The sequence below is a fragment of the Artibeus jamaicensis genome, unplaced genomic scaffold (genome assembly GCF_021234435.1).
Source record: "Artibeus jamaicensis isolate MK-2021 breed Jamaican fruit bat unplaced genomic scaffold, CSHL_Jam_final contig_233, whole genome shotgun sequence".
Lineage (NCBI taxonomy): Eukaryota > Metazoa > Chordata > Mammalia > Chiroptera > Phyllostomidae > Artibeus > Artibeus jamaicensis.
The window spans coordinates 59,556,415-59,581,984 of record NW_026521486.1 but is presented as its reverse complement, the minus strand read 5'-3'; the positions used below and the strand labels follow the sequence as shown (position 1 = coordinate 59,581,984).

At 41.8% G+C, this 25,570-nt stretch overlaps 1 protein-coding gene across 1 annotated transcript in view; it reads left to right on the top strand.

The window, feature by feature from the left end:
- The first annotated feature begins 2,724 nt into the window (after positions 1 to 2,724).
- The window catches only part of PPM1H (protein phosphatase, Mg2+/Mn2+ dependent 1H), a 246,962-nt gene continuing 224,116 nt past the window's right edge, over positions 2,725 to 25,570 (top strand). The window contains exon 1 of the mRNA XM_053661658.1: positions 2,725 to 3,529. Coding sequence (XP_053517633.1) covers positions 3,285 to 3,529 — 245 coding nt within the window. The 5' untranslated portion in view covers positions 2,725 to 3,284. The remainder of the gene's footprint in view (positions 3,530 to 25,570) is intronic.

Sequence of the window (25,570 nt, the reverse complement as noted above, 5' to 3'; positions counted from 1 at the left end):
TAAAAGAACTCATTGACAGGAATGTTATTTCCCTAAAGGTTAAATATTGTTGTTTTTTACATATGTATTTCCTATATAGTAAATTGGAGTACTGATTCATGAAAAAGCCAAAGGGTGATTCCACTTCTGGGTATATATCCAAAGAAACCCAAAACACTAATTAAAAAAAAAATACACCCCCCATGTTTACTGAAGCATTATTTACAAAAGCCAAAATATGGCAACAACACGAGTGACCATCAATAGATGAGTGAATAAAAAAGCAGTGGGGGGTGTGTGTGTGTGTGTGTGTGTGTGTGTGTGTGTGTGTGTGTATGTGTGTGTATCTAGCCAGAAGTCCAGCCATTGTTAATATAATGAGAACAGTTTGTGTGACATTGATGTAACCTGGAGGCCAAGGAAAGTGGACTGCAATCTGCATGTGTGAACAATGATGATTTCACTGTACTAATCAGTGGAAGTGGTAGATACCACTGAGTGAGCATGTGTACTGTGTGGCCATCCCATTCAAAATGACTGAGTGAGCAGTGCGATGAATCTGTATTAGGTTTTGCATCAAGCGTGAGCACTCCTCCACAGAAAGTATTCAGAAGATTCAGAAGGCTGCAGCTGAGGGAAACTGGCGATTGGCAGCTTCATCACAATAATATGCCGACTCATGCATCATGTCTCATGCAGAGTTTTTGGCAGAACGTTAAATCATTCAGGTGACTCAGCCCCTCCTACAAGCCAGATTTGGTGACCTGTGACTCTGGCTTTTCCCAAACTTAAAATCACCTTTGAAAGGGAAGAGATTTCAGACCTTCAATGAGATTCAGGAAAATACTATGTGGCAGCTGATGGTGATTGGGAGAACTGTGTGAGGTCCCAAGGTGCCTACTTTGAAAGGGATTGAGGTGCCATTGTCTTATGTACTATGTTTCTTGTATCTAACATTTTCTTCAATAAGTGTCTTTATTTTCATAGTGCATGGCTGGATACTTTCTGGACAGACCAATTTTTAAAAATAAATAAATACATACATAAATAAATAAAGGAATCTTACTTGGCCATAAAAACATGAAATCTCACCATTTTTAACTGCATGGAGGGACCCAGAGGGTATTAATGCTGAGTGAAATAAATCAGACATATAAATACAAATACCATATAATTTCACTTATATGTAGAATCTGAAGAGCAAAATAAATGAACACACAAACTAGAAATAGACTCAGGGATACAGAGAACAGACTGATGGTTGCCACAGGGGAGGGGGGTTGAGGGGGATGGGTGAAAAAGGTCAAGGGATTAAGAAGTACAAATTGGTAGTTACAAAATAGTCAAGGGGATATAAAGTAATTATGGGAAATATAGTCAATAATGTTGTAATAAATAGGTACGGTGCCAAGTGGGTACTGAAATTATCCGGGGGGGGCACTCTGTAAAGTATATGATTGTCTGCCACTATGCTGTGCACCTGAAACTAATACAAAGTAACACTGAATTTAAACTGTAATTGAAAAACAACAGCCAAAGAGGAAAATGCCTTAAAAATACAGCTAGTGGGAGTAGGGGGTGGCTAGGAGGTGGAGGGATTGAGCAAAAATGATAAAGGACTCATGGACATTGACAGCAGTGTGGTGATGGCTAGGGGGGGAGGAGTATAAGGGAATGAACAGGTCATGTAAAATATACAATAAAGGTTAAATGAAATACCAAAAACATTATAAAAGGAATAAATGAGGCTTACGCAGCCCTCCCCTAAGAGCAAGGATTCTAATTCCTCTTCAGAGAATTAGCTTCAGCTCTAACACCCGGGCTGCTCTTCCTGCCCACCCCACCACAACTCCCTTAGAAAAATGAGAGCTTTAACTCCAAGTGAGCAGTCAGTGTGGAACTCTACAAGTAACACAGAATCCTGGCAAATTAAATGGTAGTTAAAGGTAGGAACAGGATACAGAATAAGTAAACATGAACAGGATACGGCTCTCTGCAAAAATAATTCTTTAAATCCAACATTTAATAAGTATTACGTCTAGTGAAGCACATTTGTTTTTCACTTCTTTGTTTTAATACACGAGACCACCGAAATGTTTATCGTTGCAAACATTTATTCATTTTTCCTTTAGCATTTCGTTGAGTTGCTATATTCTATTTTATTTCCTTTAGTTTCAAAGGGCCCTTAATTTTGTAACTTTTCAAAATACGAAAAAATAAAAGGCTGCATTAAGTTTCTCAATGGTAAATGGGCAGCTCTGAAAAGATACTTTTGTTCCTATGTTGGAAGAAAATGTTTATATACATTATTAAATATTTAAGTACTAAGTAAAATAGTGCTTGCTTCTGATTTCTTTGCGTTCTTTTGATTTTCCTTCGTTAAAGTTATTCTGGGTTTGAAACAGGGTTTGCTCGGTAGATAATGATGCATGTGGTGATAATGAACAAATAATTCTAGAAATGTCTAGGGAAAAACTTTCCGTGATTCTTGTGCAGCTATTGTAGGTTGCTGTTTTTTTAAGCTCTGAAAAGTCCGTTACACCAGGTATTCCTCGTTTCCACTCCAGGTCTTGACTCAACCCACCAGAATCCTACCTGTGTTCCTTTCTTTGCCCTCTAGCTCCCAAGTTTCCCCTCCCAGAGGTGCAGGCAGCATTCCTCAGAGAACGGATTCCTAACTGCCTTTTCCAGGCTGCCTGGCCCCACGTGACGTCCCCTAACACCTGTACCCGCTCCAGCTCACAGCGCCGCCATCCCTCCGCGCGTAACAGACCCTGCCCAGATCCCCCTCCCCCAGGAGCTCAGGTTCTTCGGGCGAGCCTCGCTGGGCGGGCAGGGGAGGGGCTGAGGTCCGGCCGAAGCTGCAGCTGGAGCTCGGGCAGCCTGATTATCACATGACTCGACGGCGGCCGTAGCCGTGGCAGCAGGCTTGCGGGCTCCGCGGGCTGGCCTGGTGGGCTCAGTTCCGCTCACTTAAGAGTCGGGCGCAGCGGGCTGGGAAGGGACTTACTGCAGCTACGGCCGCCGGGCCGCTCCCGGAGTGCGCGGCGTACCCCGGCCCGGCCCGCCCGCTCCATGCCTTTCCGTTGCGGAAGTGTAGCCGGGGGAGGCGGCGGCGGCTGGGAGCACGGGAGGCCAGGGCTCGGCCCCCTGCAGCGCTAGGCTCTGGGCGGCGCGGCGCGTCCGGGCGGCTCGGCTGCTAGAGTGCCCGGCACCCGCAGTAGCCTGTATGCTCCGCGCTGCGCCTCGCCGGGCCCCAGCCACCTCCTGCCGCTCGCACTGCTGCTGCGGGGCGCCGGAGTAATATGCTCACTCGAGTGAAATCTGCCGTGGCCAATTTCATGGGCGGCATCATGGCTGGCAGCTCAGGCTCCGAGCACAGCGGCGGCGGCTGCGGAGGCTCGGACCAGCCCCTGCGCTTCCCCTACGGGCGGCCGGAGTTCCTGGGGCTGTCTCAGGACGAGGTGGAGTGCAGCGCCGACCACATCGCCCGCCCCATCCTCATCCTCAAGGAGACCCGGCGGCTGCCCTGGGCAACTGGCTACGCAGAGTGAGTGCAGCTACACCCGCCGCTCCCCCGCTCTCTTCGCGGCCCTTCCCCACCCGATTCCAGCCCTCCTCTCTTCTTGTCCTCAGCCCCAGGGTTCTGTGGATGCCGGCACCTAGGCCTCGGCGGGTACCTCTTAATTTATACTGGCCCTTTCTGTCTTCTCCACCCCCCCTTCCCCCATCCCCAAGGACGCGGCGTCTCCAGCCCTGGAATGGAGGTAGATAGGTGGGTGAAGCGCTGGACCGTGGGAAAGCTATCACGGATCTGTGATTCCGGGGGCCGTGACACTTGAAAGTGCTTAGAACAGTTCTGCTGAAGTTTGGAACAGCAGGGAAATCTGGTATCAGCGCTCTCCCCCTCCCGCCTGCGTCTTTGTGCCTCCGCGCGAAGTTTGTGGGGTAGAGAGCCTGGAGGAGCCCCCCGGCGGCGTCCGAGAACTGGAGGCAGCCGCGTTCGCTCGTGTGGTAGCACATTTCAGAAGGTCTTAGTTTCTTGATTGCAGCTCATTCGCTTCTCCTTTCTTTCTGCGCGTTCGTTAAATGCCAATACAATTTCCTCCAGTCCTTTCGGAGGGGCAAACTTATTCCAAGTGTTTAAGGATAGTATTTTGGGTAATGAGCTTGAGCAAATAAGCGAGCATTTGAGTGACTTACTATTTGAAGAACCGATTAAGCTTTGTTGACCTGGAGTGAAACTGGGAAAGGAGAGATAGAGGATTTTAATGGCCTCTGCCCTACTCTACGGCTTCTCCATTGACTATTAATGACCACTTTATGAATGGTAGGATAAGTAATGTTTCTCCTCCTACTTAGCATTACGAAACTGGGAAACTTTGAAGGTGGAATTTAGCAGACCGGAGTTCGGAGGTTACTAGTGACCTGGTCGGTGCAAAAGTGCACGTGAAATCCCGGTGTCTTGGCACACCTGTCCCTTTAGCTTTAACTGGGTCCGCTCCGTAACTGTGCCCGCCCCAGTCGGTGCACAGCCTCGCCCTCTGATTGGTTTATCCGGAACCAATCAGCTCTCCCGACGCCAGGGCGCTTTGATGCTGACCCTTTTCTGGTGGCCCGGATACCCCCGGGCAGGTTTAGTTCCCGACACCCCAGGTTCCGGTGTGGGAGATGGCCTGCTTAGAACCTGGAATTCTCTTTTCCTTCCTCTTTCAACATATAGCCGTTTCTCCATGGGCTGAAATAGAAAATGTGTATAAATGGGGATTGATGGCTGGAGTGTGAGAGTGGGGAAGCAGAAGTGAAACTGATGGGTGCTAAAACAATAAAAATTAACACAGTAAAGGATAAGGACAGTAGAGAACCTTGGGGTTGGGAAGGTACGAAATAGCTTTGTAACTTCCAGGAGAAAGCCAAAGTGAAAGTAAACCTCTGTGTAAGGAAAGACCTAAAGAAGGAAAAGGTGCCTGCCAAAACATACCAAGTACTGTTTCTTGACTGAAATAAGAAAACATTGTTTAAAAGCACATTCGGACCCCTTGCAAAATACAAACCAACCTGGAGGCATACTCTGTCCTGCAATCATGTAGATAGGGGGCCCCTGTGCCTGCCAAAAACCTGAACCTGGAGGGCCGAGCTGTCACTCCAGTGGGTTTTCCAGGGCAAGAGCACCTGTTTGAGGGGCAGAAAGACAGGTAGAGAAATGGTGAGTAAATTATAACAGAGGTAGGAAGGAAGTTGTTAAAACATGGAATGTGGAATCCGCTTAGAAACAATAAAAGGAGTACCTCAGATTAGCAGGACAGAAAGGAAGGGGAAAAAAACCACCAGTTTCAGAATCTTTGGATCTTGTGTCAGGCACATGATTTGCCAAGGGCTGTAAAGATTATAAGGGAATCTGAAATAAGACGTGTAGGAAAGATTGTACTTAGAGGACTCTGCCTCTTCCCAGTGGGGCCTCAGTTTCCTTATTTCTAAGGAGCTTATCTTTTCATAGACCAGGACATGGGAGATGTAAAAATTAATTACAAAAATAGTACAGACTTGTTAATTCAAGCAAAGACCAGTATATAAATGTAAGCCCTTCCCCACACCCCAGAGGTAATGACAATTCAGTGTTTGGTGTGTGTGTGTTTCTAGGCTTCTTTGGATGCACCTGTAAATGTGTATCATTCATTTCTTCTTTCTTCCCCATTCAGAGCCCTACAAAGCATGTTATTCAGTAGCAGTTTCTTTTTTAAAAAATAAAGATTAAATGGCATTTTTATGTTGTTAAAATTTTTTATTGTTATTCTATTACAGTTGTTCCATTTTTTCCCCTTTGCCATCCTCCGCCCAGCCCACCTCCCTGCTCCCACAGTCAGTCCTCACGCTGTTGTCTGTGCCCATGGGTCATTCATACACGTTCTTTGACTAGTCCCTTCCCCTTCCCTCCACCATTAACCCTCTCCTACCTCCCCTCTGGCGGCTGTTCCATGTTTCCATGCCTCTGGTTCTATGTTGCTCGTTGTTTTATTTTGTTTATTAAATTCCTCTTAAAAGTGAAATCATATGGTATTTGTCTTTCACCGATAACTGGCTTATTTCACTTAGCATGATAGTGTCCAGTTCCATCCAGGCTGTCACAAAAGGAAGGAGTTCTTTCTTTCTGCTGCATAGTATTCCTTTGTGTAAATGTACCAGTGTAAATGGACCACAGTTTTTTGATCTGCTTATTTACCAATGGGCATTTAGGCTTGTTTCCAACTCTTGGCTGTTGTAAATAGTGCTGCAATGAACATAGGGGTGCATAAATTCTTCTGAATTGATGTTTTAGGTTTCTTAGGGTATAATTCCAGCTGTAGTATTGCTGAGTGAAAAGGAAGTTTCATTTTAAATTTTTGAGGACATTCCATGCTGTTTTCCATAGTGCCTGCACCAGTCTGCAATCCTCCCAACACGGCACTAGGGTTCCCTTTTCTCCACAACCTTGTCGGGATTTGTTGTTTGTTAATTTATTAGTGATAGCCATTCTGACAGGTGTGAGGTGATTCTCTTTGTGGTTTTAATTTGCATCTCTCTGATGGCTAGTGATGTTCAGCATCTTTTCATATGTCTATAGGTCAGCCATCCATGTGTCCTCTTTGGAAAGGTGTCTATTCAGGTCCTTTGCCCATTTTTAAATTGGGTTGTTTATCTTCCTGGTGTAGGATTATACAGTAGCATTTTCATAAAACAGTGTCCTGGACTTTTTCCAAGTCAGTACATGTGGAATTTCTTCATTCTTTTAAAATGTATACATAGTACTAATAACAGCTATATTATATATATTACTATATATATTTTATAAGATATACATAGTACTAATAACACAGGGCATGCTGTTTAGTTCTGGCACTCTTTCCAAGTTTGTATCATATCATTTGATTCATAACAACTCTCTCAGGTGGTGATTTTCAGTTTCATGACATACACAAATTCTGCAGCACCAAAATATGTATATATAGCCGATCTGACAAAAAACAGGTATAATTTTGATTTGCTCACACTGGATGGCTATTGTTGTGTTGTGTTATTTTTTTAATTTGACAGTCTAAGGGAAAAGACGTCAATGCCCCTGACTAAATAGTCAGCTAAGCTATTGCATGTTTTAAAAATTCTTGCCCAGAGTCATACCACCTTAGCAGAACCTGTATTTGAACCCAAGCAGTCTGACTCCGGAGCCCCCAACAAACTCCCTCCATACATGTATGATATTATGGTACAATCATCTGTTCCCAGGATTAACCACTAACGTCATCTTGCCGCCTCCCTCTGTCAGATGTTGCACTGTGCCACTTCCTCAAACCTTGAATTGTTATTTTATCTTCCTGCAAAAATATATCTCAGATGTCCAAAAAAGGCTGAAATAGGGAAGGGGAGAGAAAGACCAGCAGGAAGTGGGGCTATGATTAAAGTCTGCTACCAGAAATACTACCCCTTACTATACAGGAGGAGAAATTATCTTCAGTTTGTTCTAGAACGAATTCAGTACTTGAGGAGGAGTAGCATGGGTAGGAAGATTGCCCAGAGAGTGGGGTTAAGAGAGATGCTAATGAGTCAAGGCTTGAGTCAGAAGTGGTTTGCTTATCTTTCTAGAAAGTGAGCTACTTTCTAAGCTTTCCTGGCGAGGAACAGTTGGCATCACTTGGGTGAGTGAGTGAGGAGTTACAGGAGAGTTGAGCTCTAGTGTTGATGGCCCTTTTTTTTCAAATCATTTTTTATTAATGTTCAGATACAGTTGTCTCCATTTTCCCACCACCACTCCCCTCCACCCCATCCATCCCCACCTCCCACCATCAATCCTGCCTCCCTTTGGCTTTCTTTGTCCATGGGTCCTTTATTTATACATGTTCTTTGATGACCCTTTCCCTTCTTTCCCCCATTTTTCTGCCCCCCCCCCCCTTACTGTCCGTTTGGTCTTAATCAATGTTTCTGGTTATATTTTGCTTACTTGTTTGTTTTGTTGATTAGGTTCCACTCGTAGGTGAGATCATATGGTATTTGTCTCTCCTTGCCTGGTTTACTTGATGACCTTTTCGATGATAGATAAAAAATGAGAAATGTAGTATTTGTTGCCACTTAAGTATTAATCCCTTTCAAGAAAAGATTCTGTAGATTATAGAGTAAAAGAGGTAATTTAAGCAATCCCTGTGAGATTTTTAGGGGTCCACAAACTGAAGACCCTCATTAATTCAGTATTTGTTGGCATTGTGCAGGGTGGAATTTCCCAGTTCTTCTGAAAGTATCCTGTTGTCGCTGAAAAATTTAGTTGCATTATTAAGGGCTATGTGCTCAGTTTACAAGCACTCCAGTCACAGATCACATCCACGGAACTTAAATCTTTCCCCCAAAGCTTGCATTTTAGTTTGACTTTGAAATCACTTCCTTAGCCAGTTAGATCTGCTCAGAGGGAGCCCACAGGAAGCAACCGTCTGACCCAGAGACCCTACCCGGCAGCTACTTCCTTTCTCTTTCCACAAGTTTAAACACCACTCAGGTGGTCCCTGTGAACTCAGCTCAAATTTTAATAGGTTAGGAGCCCAGTTTGAACTTTTTCCTTCATGACTTGTTTGCCCACTTTTCTCCTATTGATGGTCACTTGAACTTGGAAATAAAAGTGGGTGTAAAATTTGCATTTGAAACTGCGGCAGTAGAGAATGCCAGAGAAATGTGCAGGACTCTGTATATGAAAGGATCCTGTCCAGGTTTTTATTAGTGGTGAATTCCTTTGTTTGCACAGAAAGAATAATAATTATAGCATGATTTTACTTAGGTGATAGCTGTAACTATGCAATTCTTTAAAAAAAACTTTTTAGTACCTTTCTCTTAAAAGTGCCTTGGACATGGATACAAAAAACAAGACAAAATAAAGCAAACAAACAAAAAAATAGAATAAGCTACATTGCAAGTTTTGATTAAATGAACATTATGTAAGTTCTTTGTGTCTTGCAAAGTTCAAAATTGTGAAATTTTGGATGCAATAACCTTACTTAAATCCAGCAAACAGCCCATAAGTGTTTGCATTTATTTTGGAATCTTGCTGCTGTTTGTCTCCTGTCAATGGCACTAATTAGCAATTACCAATAAATTGCATTACCTTCCTGTGCAGTGATGGTGACAGAGAAACCGGTATTTCTCCCTTGCTCTGCGGCTCAGAAATCCCCTGGCCTTTCCTTTTCCCCTTTAACCTCCTCCGGTGCACCCAGTCCTTTGTCACATCTTAGCAAGGCTCCTGCCTGAGAACTTCCTGTTTGACTTTGCAACTGAAGAACTTCCAAGTTCTTCACTTCTCATTGTGCAAGGATGAAAAACCAGTGGGTTGGGGGTGGTGTCTCATTTAACAGAAGTCACGATAGTGGTGAAGTCCAAAGTCGCCTAACATATATCTCTAACCTTTCTGGTAACTTGCAGAAATTACTGATTTTCCTATTTTAAAGGAGGTGACTAAGCCCTTTTCCCTTTTTCAAATTTAACAGTATAATGAAGTCATCCCCTCTAAGATGAACTTCCTGGGCTGTCCTTTTTCATAGGAAAATGTATCAGCTTCCTTCAAAGACTAGTGCTGCTTCAGGCAGAGGACTGAGCTGATCGGAAGGGTTGTGCTCGTTCTGTGTTTCATCCCCAACTAGGCAGACTGTAGTCTCTGGTACTGCCCCACCTCGGAGTGCTTCCTCAGTATCGTGACAGCCGTACCAATTAATAACTTAAACCGGGTATATAACATTAGTTTTGGGTGTACAACGTAATGATTTGATATATGTATATATTGTGAAGTAATCACCACAGTAAATCTAGTTAACACTCAACACCCATAACATACACAGTTACAAAATGTTTTTTCTTTGTGATGAGAACTTTTAAGATTTACTCTTAGCAACTTTCAAATAGGCAGTACAGGATTTTAACTATAGTCACCAGACTTAGTGATTTTATAACTGGAAATTTATATTTTTGACAACCTTCACCTGTCCCCCTCCCCCGCAGCTTTTCCCTTTCCCCACAACCACTAGCCTGTTCTCTGTCTGACTTAGGGTTTTGTTTTTGTTTTTTTAGATTCCACATATAAGTGATATTAGTCTCTCGCTGCCTGACTCATTCCACTTAGCATAATGCCTTCAAGGCCCGACCATGTTGTCGCAAGTGGCAGGATTTTGTTATTTTTTATGGTTCAGTAATATTCCGTTTTATGTAGATATATGTATATATACATATGAATGTATGTGTGTGTATGTAGATCTATATCCATTCATCCATTGATGGATTTGGGCTGTTTCCATGACTTGGCTATTGTAGATAATGCTGCAGTGAACATGGGGTTGTAGATACATTTTTTAATTTGTGTTTTAATTAATTCCTTTGGCTAAATACCTAGAACTGGAGTTACTGGGTCATACAGTATTTCCGTGTTTATTTTTTGAGGAACCTCCGTATTGTTTTCCATAGTGGGCTTGCACCAACTTACATCCCTACCAACAGTGCACCAGGGTTCCCTTTTTACCACATCCTCATCCACAGTCGTTCTCTCTTGTCTTTTTGATATTAACTATTCTAACAGGTGTGAGGTCGTATTTCATTGTGGCTGTGATTTGCATTTTCCTTATGATTAGTGATGTTGAGCACCTTTCCAAGTACCTGTTGGCCACCTGTATGACTTCTTCAGAAAAGTGTCTATTTAAATCCTCTGCTCATTTAAAAAATGAAATTATTTATCTTTTTACTATTGAATTGTGTATGCTTTTTTATATTTTGGATATTAACCCCTTATCAGATATATGATTTGCAATCTTGTTCCATATGGCAGGTTTCCTTTTCATGTTTCGATAGTTTCCTTTGTTCTGCAGAAGCTTTGTAGTTTGGTATAGTCCCGTGTGCTTAGTTTTACTTGTGCTGTCCTTTCCTTTGGTGTCAAGGCCAAAAAAAAATCATGTCCAAGACTGATGTCAAGGAGCTTACTGCCTATGTTTTCTTCTAAAAGTTGTATGGTTTGGAGTCTTACGGTACAGTCTTTGATCTATTTTGAGTTAATTTTTATATCTGGTGTAAGGTAGTAAGTAGTTCAGTTTCATTCTTTCGCATGTTTCCCTGCCCCACTCATTAAAGAGACTAACCTTTTCCCATTGTATATTCTTGTGTGTTTTTGTTGTTGTTGTAAATTTATTAACCACAGATGTGGTTTATTTCTGGGCTCTCTATTATGTTCTATTGATCTATGTTTGTTTTTCTGCCAATACCATACTATTTTGCTTGCTGTCGTGTTATAATGGGAAATCAGGAAGCATGATGGCTTCAGCTATGTTCTTCTTAAGATTGCTTTGCTTTTTTGGGGTCCTTTGTGGTTTTATACAAATTTTAGGATTGTTCATTCTATTTCTGAGAAAAATGCTGCTGGAATTTTGATAGGGATTACATTGAATCTATACAGGGTAGGGCAAAAGTAGATTTACAGTTGTTTATATGGAAAATAATATAGCTAATAAATAATATAAGAATTAAATTCTGTGCTTTGAGTACTCACAACTGTAAACCTATGTTTGCCCCACCCTGTATATTACTTTGTGTTGTGTGGATATTTTACTACTATTTCTATCCATGAGTATGGAGTAGCTTTCCATTTATTTGCTTCTTTAGTTTTTTTCATCAGTGTCCTATGGTTTTCATGTACAGGTCTGGCACCTCCTTGGCTAAATTTATTCCTAGGTATTTTTGATGCAATTGCAAACACAATTATTTTTTTCCTCTTTCTGATAGTTTATTATTAGTATATAGAAACACAATTGATTTTTGTGTATTCATCTTATATTCTTACTGAATTTAATTAACAGTTTTTTTGGGAGAGTCTTTAGGGTTTATGATATGTAATATTTCATCTGCAAATAGTGACAGTTTTCACAGCTTCATATCTGTGAGATGCTTTTTTAAAAAAGATTTTATTTATCTATTTTTAGACAGAGGGGAAAGGAGGGAGAAAGAGGGAGAGAAACATCAATGTGTAGTTGTCTCTTGCACACCCGCTACTGGGGACCAGGCCAGCAACCCAGGCATGTGCCCTGAGTGGGAATGGAACTGGTGACCCTTTGGTTTGCAGGCCGGTGCTCAGTCTACTGAGCCACACCAGCCAGAGCTGTGAGATGCTATTTATGTATGTATGTATATATGTATATATGTATGTATGTATGTATTTTTTGGCCTGATTGCTCTGGCTAAGACTTCCATTATTAAAATATAAAAGTGGAAAGAGTTGGGCATTCTTGTCTTATTTCCGCTCTCAGAGGAAGAACTTTCATCTTTTCGCCATTGAGTTAGCTGCGGGCTTGTGATATATATGGCCTTTGTTATATGGAGGTGAAATTCCTTCTATACCCACTTTATTGAGACTTTTTATCATTAATAGATGTTGAATTTTGTGAAATGCTTTTTCCATATCAAGATGATTTATATGATTTTCATCTTTGTTAATGCAGTATGTCACTGCATTAATGCATCCATCAACTGCATTGATTGGTGTGTGTGTTGAACCATCCTTGCATCTTTGGAATAAATCCCACTTAATAATGGTGTATGATCCTTTCAGTGTATTGCTAGATTTGGTTAGGTAGTATTTTGTTAAAGAGCTCTGCATCTGTATTAGTGAGAGATGTTGGCCCATCTTGAGCTGTGCTTGTGTGGTTTTGCCATAGGGTAATGCTGGCTTTCTAAAATGAATTTTAGAAGTATTCTCTCCTCTGTTTTTTGGAAGACTTTGAGATGATATGGCAAATTATGTTTAAGGGAAGATATTTTTAATTTTTGATGTTTGGTAGAAATTTAAAGTCAAGTGCCTTTATAATTCTCTCTTGTTTAATTTGAAAAGAGGATCGATATTTTCCCCCCTTGAATGTGTGCTGTTTTCTTTCAGGCAATACACATTCCTCTGCTTTTGTTAGTTATCTCACTCAGCCAGTGACACTGCATTCCTGTCCTGTGCATCAGGCACTGGTCCCATGCTGGCTCCATAACATGGCATAGTCATCATCCTCAAGAAAATTTTGCGCAATCGTTTTTCTCACTTTAGTGTCTTTTTTTTTCAAGAGAGAAGGGAAGGGAGGGAGAAAGATGGGAAGAGAAATACCCATGGGAGAGAGAAGTTTTGATGGGTTACCTCTCATACACACCTGAAAAGGGGACTGAACCTGAAATCTAGGCAGGTGCTGTGACTGGGAATTGAACTGGTGACCTTTCACTTTGGGGGACAATGCCAAAACAACCGAGTCGTGCTGGTCAGGGCTTTAGTGTCATTTTTGAAATTCAAGTGAAATGAAGTCATGAACTATTTGAGGTTGAAAGAGACCAGTACCAGGAAGTGGTGGTGGTGGTGTGTTGTTTTGTTGCTGATGTCTTAATGCTTCTGAGCAAGTACAGATCTCAGTATTTGGAGCCTCCTTTAATCCACATTAAGGAAGCAAGCTGTTCTTTCCAGCAAGCATTGTGATGAGCTGCCAAGTTCTCTCTGTACCTGTGCAGAGGTATGAGTAAAGAAAAAATTATTCTGATACTTGTTAAAGACTTTATTGACAACTATTGCAATAGGGACATTGTAATGGGGGAGAGAGATTAGACTCAATTGCAAATCCATCAAAGACAAATGGGAATTCATTGCCAATGAACAGAGTGAGGAGGTCAGTGGATGGAAAATTACTAAGAGGAGATTTCAAAGGGAGGAGGATTCTTCCTGAAGGCAGGTTAAGGATTAAGGCATCAAAGGTAGAAGATGAGGCAGTTGATACATATCAAGCATGATCAGATTTGACTGCTAAATCCTGACATAAAAAAACAAATCTGTTATTTACTATCACCAACATTAGAACCAGTGCAGAGGCAGAAAGAAGTTTTGAGGGTTTTTTTTTAAATGCTGTGATATTGCTTCTGGTTTTCTAATTTTTCACAAAACTATAAAATCTTATACTTAGCTGCCCTGGTGGATTCCCAAGCACTTCAGTTGAAAACTCTGAGTTCTTGGAGTTAGACTGAGAACTAGTTTCCTTTCAGGCCAAGTTTTTTTCTCCCAGCAGTTGCTATCACTGTGATTACAGTTTTGAGTTCTTTTCCCCCAGTGGTTTACTATGAAAATTTTCAAACATGCAGAAACATTGAAACCATTATATATTTAGCACCTATATGCCGACCATTTAGATTGTGTGTTGCACATTTTGCTATGTTTGCTTATCCATCAATACCGTCTTATTATCCCTTTCTCTTTTTCTGTTTTATTTTTTGACCAGACAGACAGACACACACACACACATCAATTTGCCATTCTACCCATTTATGCATTCGTTGGTGGCCCCTTGTATGGGGTAGTGGCTAATGGGGGATGGAAGCCACTACCTTGGTGTATCGGGATCACACTCCAACCAAGTGAGCTACTCAAGCCAGGGAAACTGCCTTGTTATTTTTAAGTATATGTTTCGTTTAGTCCAGTGGCTTTGATTTATTCTATTAAGTTATTTCTCACAGTACATTAAAAATTAGGTTTGGCATTCAGTTGAGAAAACCACCAAAAAATTGAGTCCTCATCCAAGATTTACCTTTTACGACATTGACACCCTGCAAATGCTCCTTCAGCCCACACACTGTTCATAGCCCAGCATTCCCGTAACTGGGAGCTTTACCTGAGGTCAGATGGGAAAGGAGTTTGCTATGCCCTTGTTTACGTACATCAGTAGAAGTTTATTTACAACTTGAGTCACTCCTGTTTTCAGCTGTTAGCCAGTCAGCTGAGTATTATCTGAGGGGAACTTTATAAAGACTTCAGAATGTGTTGTTTGGAAAGTACTGGTGATGAATGAAGAGAAGACACTATTGTGCTTTGTTCCCCTGAAGTCCAAGTAGATACTGTCGACTAGGAGCCTCAGGGAAATCACAATACCTGCGTAATTGCTCTTCTTCTGGTGTGGTCAGATTAGTTGGGTCTTCTGGAATGTGGCTCCATAGTTAGCATTTTCTTTGTTATACTCTTTCTGACTTAGTTTTTTCTAAATGTGGTTGTAAAATTTAAATGTTTACCTGTACTTTCTCTCCAAGTGGACTTTATGATTCCTTATTCGAAGGAGAGAATAATGATACCACCCATTTACATCTATAGCTCTGGATGATTATTAAGGCCTTACCATGTACACTTAAATATAAGGAACTTTTATCCATGTTCAATTAAAGAAAAACTAAGGCCCAGAGAGAACCTACATTACTTTAGAATCACATATCCTGGTGATCAACTCAGATTCATTGAGTCTGATTGTTCCTTTTGTGAATTTATTCATTAATAAAAACACGCCGTATCCCTATAAACAAAAGTCACAGAAGACAGTATAATGTATTTTGTAACTTAAAGGCCACTAATAAGGCCTAATCTCCAGGTGGTTTTAAATTGGACAAGGGCATATTGGCATTTCAGGTTTTGTATAAAAGGATTCTTTTCAAAGCTTTTAAAAGTATGGTTGACCCTTGAACAACTTGGGTGTGAACTGTGCATGTCCACTTCTGTGCAGATGCATATATATATATATATATATATTTTTTTTTTTTTTTTAATAAATGCCTATATTGTTTTGGTCCATGATTGGGAGTCTGCAAACGCAGACCATATGCATTGACCTGTATCTTTTTATATAAAAGACTTGAGCATTCATGGATTTTAGCACCCGTAGCGGGCATGGGATCCTGGAACCACTCCCCTGTCATACTAAGGGCCAACTGGTGTAGTTGAATTTGGGGAGAATTAAATATTATACATGGATTTTCAGCAGTACTGGGGTTGGTGCTCCTAACCCCCCATTTTGTTCAAGGGTCAGTTGTAGTTCTATTGAGTAAAATAGACTTAATTATACTTAAATTTCTTAGTATATGTTCACTGCCTAAACAGTCCAGAATCTTGTCAAAATTACATTTTTTCTTAACTTCAGCATGCTTCTAAATATATTTAATGTTTTTGGAACCCTATAAGTCTTAATACCAATCTACTTTTAAAAAATATTTTATTTATTTTTAGAAGGGAAGAGATGGAGAGAAAGATCAATGTGTGGTTCCCTCTCAGATGCCCTACTGGGGACCTGGCCCACAACCCAGGCATGTGCCCTGGCTGGGTCTGGGACCAGCTACCCTTTGGTTCCAGCTGGCACCTAATCCACTGAGCCACACCAGCCAGGGCCCAATCTACATTTTTTTGTAGTGGTGTCTTTCTTTCCTTTTTCCTTTCTTTTCTTTTCTTCCTTTCTTTTCCTTTTCTTTTTTCTTTTCTCTCTTATTTTTAGAGAGAGGGGAAAGCAGGAAGAAAGAGAGGGAGAGAAACATTAATGTATGAGAAGAAACATCAATTGGCTGCCCCTCGCTCGCCCCTAACCAGGTACCCGACCTGCAACCCACCCACATGCCCTGACCAGGAATTGAACTGACAACCCTTTAATCTGCAGGCTGGCCCTCAGTCCATTGAGCCACACCAGCCAGGACTGTAGTGGTGTTTTTCTACAGTGATTAATAAATAGATCATGTGTTTTACTATAAATGCTTAGAAGAGAGGAAATATACTTAGGGATTCCAAATGATGGGGCTCAAATTATGAGTCAGGTTTTTTGAGAGAGACCTTTTTGAGATTTACTTGGCAAGTTCTGTTACCTAAATATTTACCTGACTTAAGCACAATCAAGTTTTTCAAGTTCCAAGGGAACTTTTCAATGTGTTGGACTTTGGAGGCCAACAAGAAAATGGCAGTGCCAGGGTAGCATTTCCTTGCTGGTCCTCAGCATGGTGGGCTCTGAGTGACCGTCTTGTGTCATCAGTGACTTGCTGGCCTAGTGGAGACTTGCTAGACGGTGGTGTGACTAGTCCGCACACGGCTAAGGGCCGAGAGAGAGTCAGTTTGGCCCAGCTGAGAGGGCCAAGGTGTTTCCGTGTACCCTGCTGTCTCTGCAGAGAGCTGACAAATAGACACTTAAGCTGTTAAAAAAAAATAATGCCTCTTCACTGTATCAAGTTTTTCGTGTCATTACTGGAAGAAAAAGTCTCAGGTGATAGATTGTTTTATTAAATAAAAATGCGGTGGATTACTGAGTGACTATATTTAGATAGTCTGCTGTGGTGTGCTAATAGTTATCCTAAGTCTTTTTGAAAAGGTGAACGCTGACAGATTATATTTAGAACACACAGCTGGCAAAGAGAAAAGACAGAAAATGAATGTTTAGTAGGAAGCAAATTTTAAGGTACAGTGACTATGAATAGCCCATTAGAGGATGTGTGGGGAGGGAGCAAACCAGACTGGTATTACTATAGAAAGAACTGTTTAGAGGCTTGGGGTTTTTTCCCCCCCTGAAGGTAAAAGGAAATAGCTACCATATTTTGTTGCAAGTAAATAGCCTATCAGATTGAACTCTAAAATACACGTTTGGAAAAAATTAGCAATTTTATCAGCCTTTTAGGACTGTGTTTACCCTGGGAAGTGGCTTTAGAGAGCCAGATTAGATGGCCTCTTGGCACACGTCCCTGCACTGGCTCCTAAGGGGGCCGTGCTGCCCTCTTGTTAGAACCAGGTGTCCACGCTGGGCTGGTGACTCAGTGCAGCAGCAAATGGGAAGAGGGGAAGAATTGGCAACTCGGACCATAGCAGCTGGTGTTTATTTTTTAAAATATCTACTACGTGCTTAGATGGTTAGATGGGAATCATGTGTGCCCATAGTTGAAGCCCTGCTTCCCCTCCTCTCCCTGTGCCCCCGGGTCAGCAGGTCAGTACTGACTGAGGCCACCTGGCCGCGCTGGCCCTTCCCCGCCTGGAGCACCACCTGGAGCCCTGCCTGCTGCCTCGCGGGCCTCACTGGCATCCTGGGAGGCAGGCCTCGCCCCTGACCTTCTCACTGTGATGGGCCCTTTTATTTTAAAATTTTTCTGCAATGGATCCCTTATACAGATTTTGCCCAGCAAACTGTAAGAAATAAGTATTAAGTTGTCTCCTTAAAGATTTATTTTTGAACTGGTGGTATCTTCTAGTCAGCAGGAATGGCACGTGTGGCAATTGAACTAACATTTCAGCCACTATCAAAGGATTAACCTTAGTTTCAGTAAAGGTGTGAACCCTTGTTGCTCACAGTCTATCTTTCACTAGCTCTTTTACCCCTTCAGTATTTAAAATTGCTCCGGTCTCTTAATTGCTTCCCAGAGCCTGGAACACACATTGAAACTGTGCCAATATACTTGACTTTAGCACCACCCCTGGGTTTTCAGCCACGTGTGCCCAGATTCCTGTCAGGTCGTTTTGTTTGGGATTAAAAGTGTAACACCTTCCTTCAGCACATTACCTCAAAGCCCCCAACGTCCTTTTCCTGTTGAAAAACTCGGTTTTGTTTCCTTGGCTCACACAGTGCTGCTAGTTGCCCAACAGACCTGATGCTTGTCAGCTGCAAATTTAATTCAACTCACGCTGAGTATTCTTTTTTGAGCAGATTTTTGACTCTTGGGCAAATGCTGATCTTGTAGAAATTTATATCAATGACTGACTGTTAGGTGTCTACAAATTTATCAAGGTGGAGGAAGGCATTGATCAGTCAGGAACGTAGAATTAATTTTTAATGTGATATATTTTTTTCTCATTGCAGAATTGATGGGTGCGTTATAGGCACTTTCAAATTCTCACAAGTACTGTGAAGGACATAAACAATATCCATAAATTCTTTCACTATAATTAGCTTCAACTGATAATTTGCATGTAGCTCTAAGTACATTTATATTTATTTACAGAATGGAATAATTCTGCATACTGATTAGTAGGGTTTTTCCACTTTAAATGGTGTGACTATTTTTCCATGTAAATAAATATTGTACTCTGTCATTTTCAGTAGCTGCATTGCATTTCATTTATGGTTTTAACATATTTTTTTTTTATTGGTGGCAACCATTTTTTTTTTTTTTACTATCTAAAACAGTCCTGGGATAAATATCTTTGTGGATAAATCTCTGTTAAGCCTTAATTTGAAAAGTGACATTTTTCTGGGAAAAAAATGTTCAAATTAGACCGTTCTAGTATTTTTAGTGACATTTAATGATTTGAAAAGATCTGTGTTAAGATTGAAAATAGTTTTGAGTTATGTGCTTTATTTTAAAGTAATTCACCAAAGACAGGATTATTGATTTAAGAAATACTACTGCTTCTTTTTTACATTTGGGACTAATGAGTTGTAGAAAAATAGCCCTTAAGAACTAACCTAAGGCCCTACCTACTCTGAAGAACTGCCCAGTGAGCCTGTCTTCCTCCAGTACTAATGGCGCTCATTGGCTGTCATGCATTTAACTGATAATCTATGATCTCTCGTTTTAATTGTTTTAACTTTTAATCAATAATCTTGAGGTTGTGAGCATTATTATACACATTTGAATTCCTCCAATATGTAAATCCATATACATGGATACTCAAATACATAAGCCTGATATAGTGGGGACATAATATAGTTCTCTGAATTTCAAATGAAGGAAAGATCATGTTATTCCATAGGCTGATTTCAAAGTATGTGCTCAGCTTTTGGGAACACAACAGTTTTCACAATACAACGTTTCAGATATCTCTCTGCTCAGTGAGTGTTTGTTGGAGGCATTGCCTGGCCTTCTTTGTATGTGGACTGACCCCACGGGGAAACAGGGAAAAACATACATCTAGGTTTCCGACCTTTAGCTGGAGGTAATCAGTAGGAACAGATCCATCCAGAAAAAAATAGATTTCTTGGTATATATGAATGAGTGGCTAGCAGTGGGAAGTCTGTGTGGATGCTGAGAAAGCCATTGAAAGCCATTGAAGTTTCTGAACATTACCAGTCTTCTCTGCCTGCTCACCTGTGCAGCTTTTTTACCTCTTCCTTGCTTTCTTTCCTTGGTCGTTTTTTTTTTTTGTTTTTAGTGTGTTCAGGAGGCACATGCTTGTTAATCCTTTCTCTGTGCACACGCTAAAACATTATTAAATAAGGCACAGTCTGTGGTGTAGTTTATCTGTGGCCGCATTATTTATACTGAAGCTTGCAGTTTGCTTTCAGTACAAAAACTCCAAGTCACCCACGGTAACTGGCCTGTTTCTATGACTCTCCAACCCCCCCAAGCCAGTATCTTCTTATTTAAAATCATGTATATGTAGATATGATCCAATTAGAAGAAAGAAGATCTGTATTAAAATTTAATTTGAAAAAATAAAATTTAATTATATTAATTAATTTCCACTCCTATAGTGGCGTTAGTTCTGAAGCTGACCTAAACTGCTTTTGTGTTTGTCAGCTAAATATAAATAATGCTTGCCATATTAGAAATTAAAACTGAGAAATTTTTTAATGCTTTACATTTATTTAAAAATAAATATGTAAACATTTTTAATGAAACATAACCATATTTTCCAAAGCAAAAAACAATTCAGTGAGAGGAGTGGCATCATTGTACGCTTGTAAATCTCTGTGGTGTCTGGCTTAATGGAAGACAGCTGGATTCTTCCCTGCTTCTATATTTAATCTGTGTGTTATCACACTCACGTCTACACCCCGCTCATACTCCTGCAAGAGTGAGAGTGAAAGGGAAGTGACAGGGTGGTGTTATGGCGAGAGTCCTTGGGACCTCAGGAGTCCTTGGAAGGGGTCTTGGCGACCTCCAGGGGTTCTCAGGTTATACTTTGAGAGCTGTTGGTGCAGAGGACAAAGAGAGAGCATCACTTTTTATCTGTTTTTTTTTTAACTGTATTTTATAGATGGAAGAGTTTAGACCGCTTTGAAAAAGTGATGGCGGAATGTAGTGCTTCCACTTGCAAAGAATGTTTGTCCTGATTCAGGAGGACACTTTGCTGTACCCCCTGTGGTCTTTCTTCCAGATGTACTTTGTCTTCTCCAGACTTTGGGCTCTTGAAGACTGTTTGACAGTTGAGGGGGACTAGTATTATGCATCTTTCACAGATAATAATGAAAACAGTAGGGGCCAGAATTTGCTAGAGTTAGAGGACAAATCTTTGAGTACTTGCGGGTCATAGCAACTCTCGGATTATTAGTAGTAGTATTGCACGGATTTTCTTTGTATCATCATACATTTACTGTACCCTTCACGTCGGCTGAAGGGACAAAAGATCAGAGATTTTAGCCTAAAGAGGCTTAGACTGCTGTTGGGAAGCAAAATTCGTGAAGAGAGTAAAACCTAAGCAGTGTGCCGGAGGAGTACCGTGGTGCTGGGAGGAGATGATAACTCACGGGCAGCTCTCGGTCCTCTGGGCTCTCCTAACCAGCTGTGGCTTCAGCACCCTGGTCCAGTTCCTTAGCCTTCACCTTCACGGCTGTGAGGTACTGAGGGAGTAAGGAGCACAACAACAGTTGTGTACCTGTTCATTAACTTCTGCTTACTTTTAAGTAGATATACCATTCAGAAAAATGAATGCCTTTTCATTTGTGTTATTTTAAAATCCCCGAAGGATCTGCAGGCTGAAAGTGCATTTTAGTCACGGTGAAAGGGAGTTGAAAATCTAATTACATCTGATTTAATGATGCAAATGTATAAACCTAACAGTATGGGAAACCGACGATGGTGAATTCGTACCTGAGCCTCTTGCCTGGAGGGTGGCCCTCGCTCCCCAGCCCGGCCCAGCGCTGTGGGAGTGGGCACACAGCCTATCCTAGATGAGAAGGGACTAAAATTTTAGGCTTTTTCCCTGATTCTTTCAGAGTAATAATAGTTTTTATAGTGTCCGGAAACATTATGCTTTGAAGTCTTTTTCTAGAAGGAGAAATGCTTCACAGTGTTATCGGTGAAGCAGGTGGGATGAAGGTGGTGGCGATTCCAGCACAGTCGTTCCGGCAGGTCCCCCTCTGGGACGTCCTCTCTGAGGCAGCAGGCAATTATAATTTGTTAAAGTTACGTAGATGTCTGAACTGAGTCTATGAAAAGTTGGGGGGGAAAGTGAAATTGTTTGAAACCTCCTACGAGTCCTTCTAGGAAGAAAAAAAAGGAAAAAAAATCACGACCAGTTTTACATTCAGTCCCTCCGGTGGCCTGACGGCAGGTGAGCTGAGGACGTCCCGATGTTCCCAGAATTGTGCTGTCATTGCTGCAGAGCTTATGTCCTCTGCTTTGGCAGTTGAGTTGCTGTGGAAGCAGCTGTATTTGATGTAATTTCGATCAATACTTTGTACTACTGTGTGGCCCCGTGGCCACTGAGTGAGTCACTCTGCTCTTGTCAGCGTCTCTGACCTAAGAGCGAAGGACACAGTGTCTTGCTTGAGATGTGGTTTTGAAAGCTCATGTAAGTCAAATTATGTTTTAAAAGCACCAGGAAGTGTGCTACTTAAATATCCGCAAGCTACTATCTCCTGCAGGACATATTTTCACAATGTTGAGAATATTTCTCTTAATCAACATTGGTTCTTTGTGAGTTGAATTTTATTATGCTACGTTTTTCTGAAGTGGAAGATAGCTAGTTGATGTGCTCATCTCGAACGTGAGTGACCAGCAGCCGGCTGGCATCAGTGATTCTCTGTAGGTCATTGGGGGCACGTGGCTAAGGATGGGTGAGGGGTTGGGACTCTGCCTGACTCAGCTTCTCCCCTAATGAGCTTTTGATACCCTTACAGGATTGATGTATGTTACCTATCAGTATCTTTGTTCATACCACAACCGCTTGAGCTTCCATCCCTCTGGTAGGGTTATTTTCATTTAAATAGGTGCTATTCAACACAGTGCTAACTTTTTTCTCATAAAAAAGCGTTTGAACTTAACTTACCTATCTTTTCCCGAGCTCTTTATTTTCACCACGTCTCAAAGCAGTGATTCACCTCATCGGTAAAGCTAATTTTGCAGCTTTATGAGATACTAAGTAGTTATTTTATTACATAAATATAATTGGTTCGGTGGTTATAAACTGAAGGGTGAAGCGTATTTATTTCAGTTCATATGGCATTCAAGCTTTCAGAGTGTGTTATAGGACAGATATTAAAACCAAAGCAGAAGGGGTTTAGATTGTGTTATGTTAATAAAATAAACCATTTGATTGTTCAAGTGTGTTTACTAAAGAGAATAATATATAATCAACGACGTCCATGAGTGGGTGCAAGTAAAACTTAGCCTATTCCAGCTAGCTTGGCAGAAAAACATTAAGTTAATTCAGTCTTTAATCAGTTAATATTTATTAAACCCCTACGTACTAAATGAATGTAAGGCTCTGACGGTTAAAAAATGCATATCCTATCTTCAGGACGTTCACAGATTAGCAAAGGGGATTCCATGTGTGTAACTATCATACAGTGAGTGGCTCTGGTAAACAAATGGATGAACTGCAGTGGGAACCTAACAAACATGGGTTGGGGAGGGGTTTGGTTCTTTCTGGGGAACATGGGAGGGGGGTTAGCCAAGCTGACGCTGAGGAGTGGGTGTTGGCTAGAGAAGGCTTACGAGGGAGACAACTCCATGAGTGAAAGCGTGGTGGTATGAAAGTGGCTATTTCTGGGAATTAGAATACTATTTGTGTGTATGTATTTGTAGAGGCTCCTCCGAGAAAATCCCCACCTGGAGCCTGAACCACCTGGCCCAGACGTAGGACGGTTCTCCCTTCCTATGGAAAGAGTGGGTGCTGATAAAGTTTTGACTACTCTTCACTTCTGCCAGGCGTGGCCTCTGGCACCTCCCTGTAAGATTGTGCTTCCTTTCATTATGGTAAATGGAGCCGTGTCTGAATGATGCCTCTGCGTTCAGGAATCCCACTGGGCTGCTCGTGTGATGTGCACCTGTATACTGTGTGTCCGGGAGTGGAGGGGAGGTGGGAGGGAGGTGAGATCTTACCTTCCTCTCAGATGCTGTGCGATTAGTCATGGATGCAGTTCTAGGGTAGATTGACTACGGACCTCAACTCTTGCTACAGGAAGTTAACGGGGAGGTGCATCTCCCTCCATGGCCGATAGGATCACCTGGATGTCCTGTAGAAGCTCCGCTGCAGTCTGCCAAACACCCCCCACCCCCGCCACCTGCTGATTGAGAATCACCAAGGGAGCAGAGCTCATTCTGGAGTGCAGGGCCCTAGAACTCCAGAAGGCCCTGCCTTCAGGCACAGGGCTGCAGACACTCTGATACCGCCTGTGTTGGACAAGAAAAAAAGGGCCATTGGAACCCTAAGACAGTTCTTTTGTCCTGGAACTTCTGACTCACTGCAATTAAAATCAGAGTTAAAGTGTTAGATCTTTAAAAAAAAAAAAAAGTACACAGCGACCAGGGGATAGGGCTGAAAGCTGAAAAGATGGATTGGGATGAAAATTGTGAAGGACCTTGTATCTCATGGTAAGGGACTAACTGTAGACTACAGCCAGAGAGCAGCCAGAAAGGATTTTTTTTTTTTTGGTAAGCAGATGTTGAGAACAATCCGATGAGATTTAAGATTTACACGATTGTGAATGAGGAGGAGGTATGTGGTCGAGTTGCCCGGTGCTTAACCCTTCTCTGATTCTCTTCTTGTCTGGACACATGGAAGTCTTACTTTTTTCTGCTCCCTTTTAGTCAAGGTGAGCTCTTGTGTCTAGTTCTAGCCAGTGTACTGTGAGCAGAAGCTAAATGTCCCTTCCAGGCTGAAGCATTTAATTGTCACCAGAAGACCTTCTGGCTCCACCTTCCTCTTGTACGGTGATGAGGAGACCGTGTGTTACAGATGGTTCAGCCACAGGCTGTGGGAGCCTTGGTCAGCTGAGCCCCTACAGTGGGGACAGTTGCTCTGTAGAGTTGTTCAGGTCTACTGTGATCAGCATTTGTTGTAGAGCTACAAAGATTTAGGGGATGTTTGTTATCACAACATATCCTAGCATATCCTGACATGGTTGTTTGTAGCATACATTTGTAGATGGAACCTAAAGTGGAAAAACGGGTTTTACATTATCGTGTTCCCATATACTGAATAGGTGCCATGCGAGAAAAAAACCTGCACCCATGCCGAGTTAGAGTTAAGTAGGTTTCCCTGTAGAATTCCATAGATCTTTTGATATGTTATGGTGAATTTTGAAACTCCAAGCTAAGGGACAGTATGCACTGCTTCCTAAACTTACCTGATTGTGGAATCCATTTTTCTGTCCATTCTCAGAAAGTGCACTGACATTTTGAGGAATGCAGTTAAGGAAATACTGGTACCAAGTTACACAGTTGTAATGGTCTAGACAGGAAACTGACTGCAGAAACCAAGGAGAGTCCTCGACTGGAAGGGAAGGGTAGATTTGAAGGAAACACTGAAGGAAGGATCAGCAGGAGTGGGAGCTAGTGGATATGTAAAGGAAGAGTAAGGGGGGGGTCCATCGTTCCATTATACCAGTTCATTTCCAGCTGACTCCTCACCAGTCTCCACACTGCCTCTGCAGGCCTTTGTTCCTTTCCTTTGTGTGGGTCTTACCTTTCCACCGCACTGAATCTCTGTCAGACATGAGCTCCCCTTCCGGTTTACCTCCAAACACCCTTAACATCATCCCTTTCGTTCCTTGCTGTCTCAGATAGAGAAATGTTCTGCCAAAAGTGTTAACGTCCCCTCCCTCTGCCGCACACAAGCATTTGTGCCCTGTCTTCCACTTCCTCT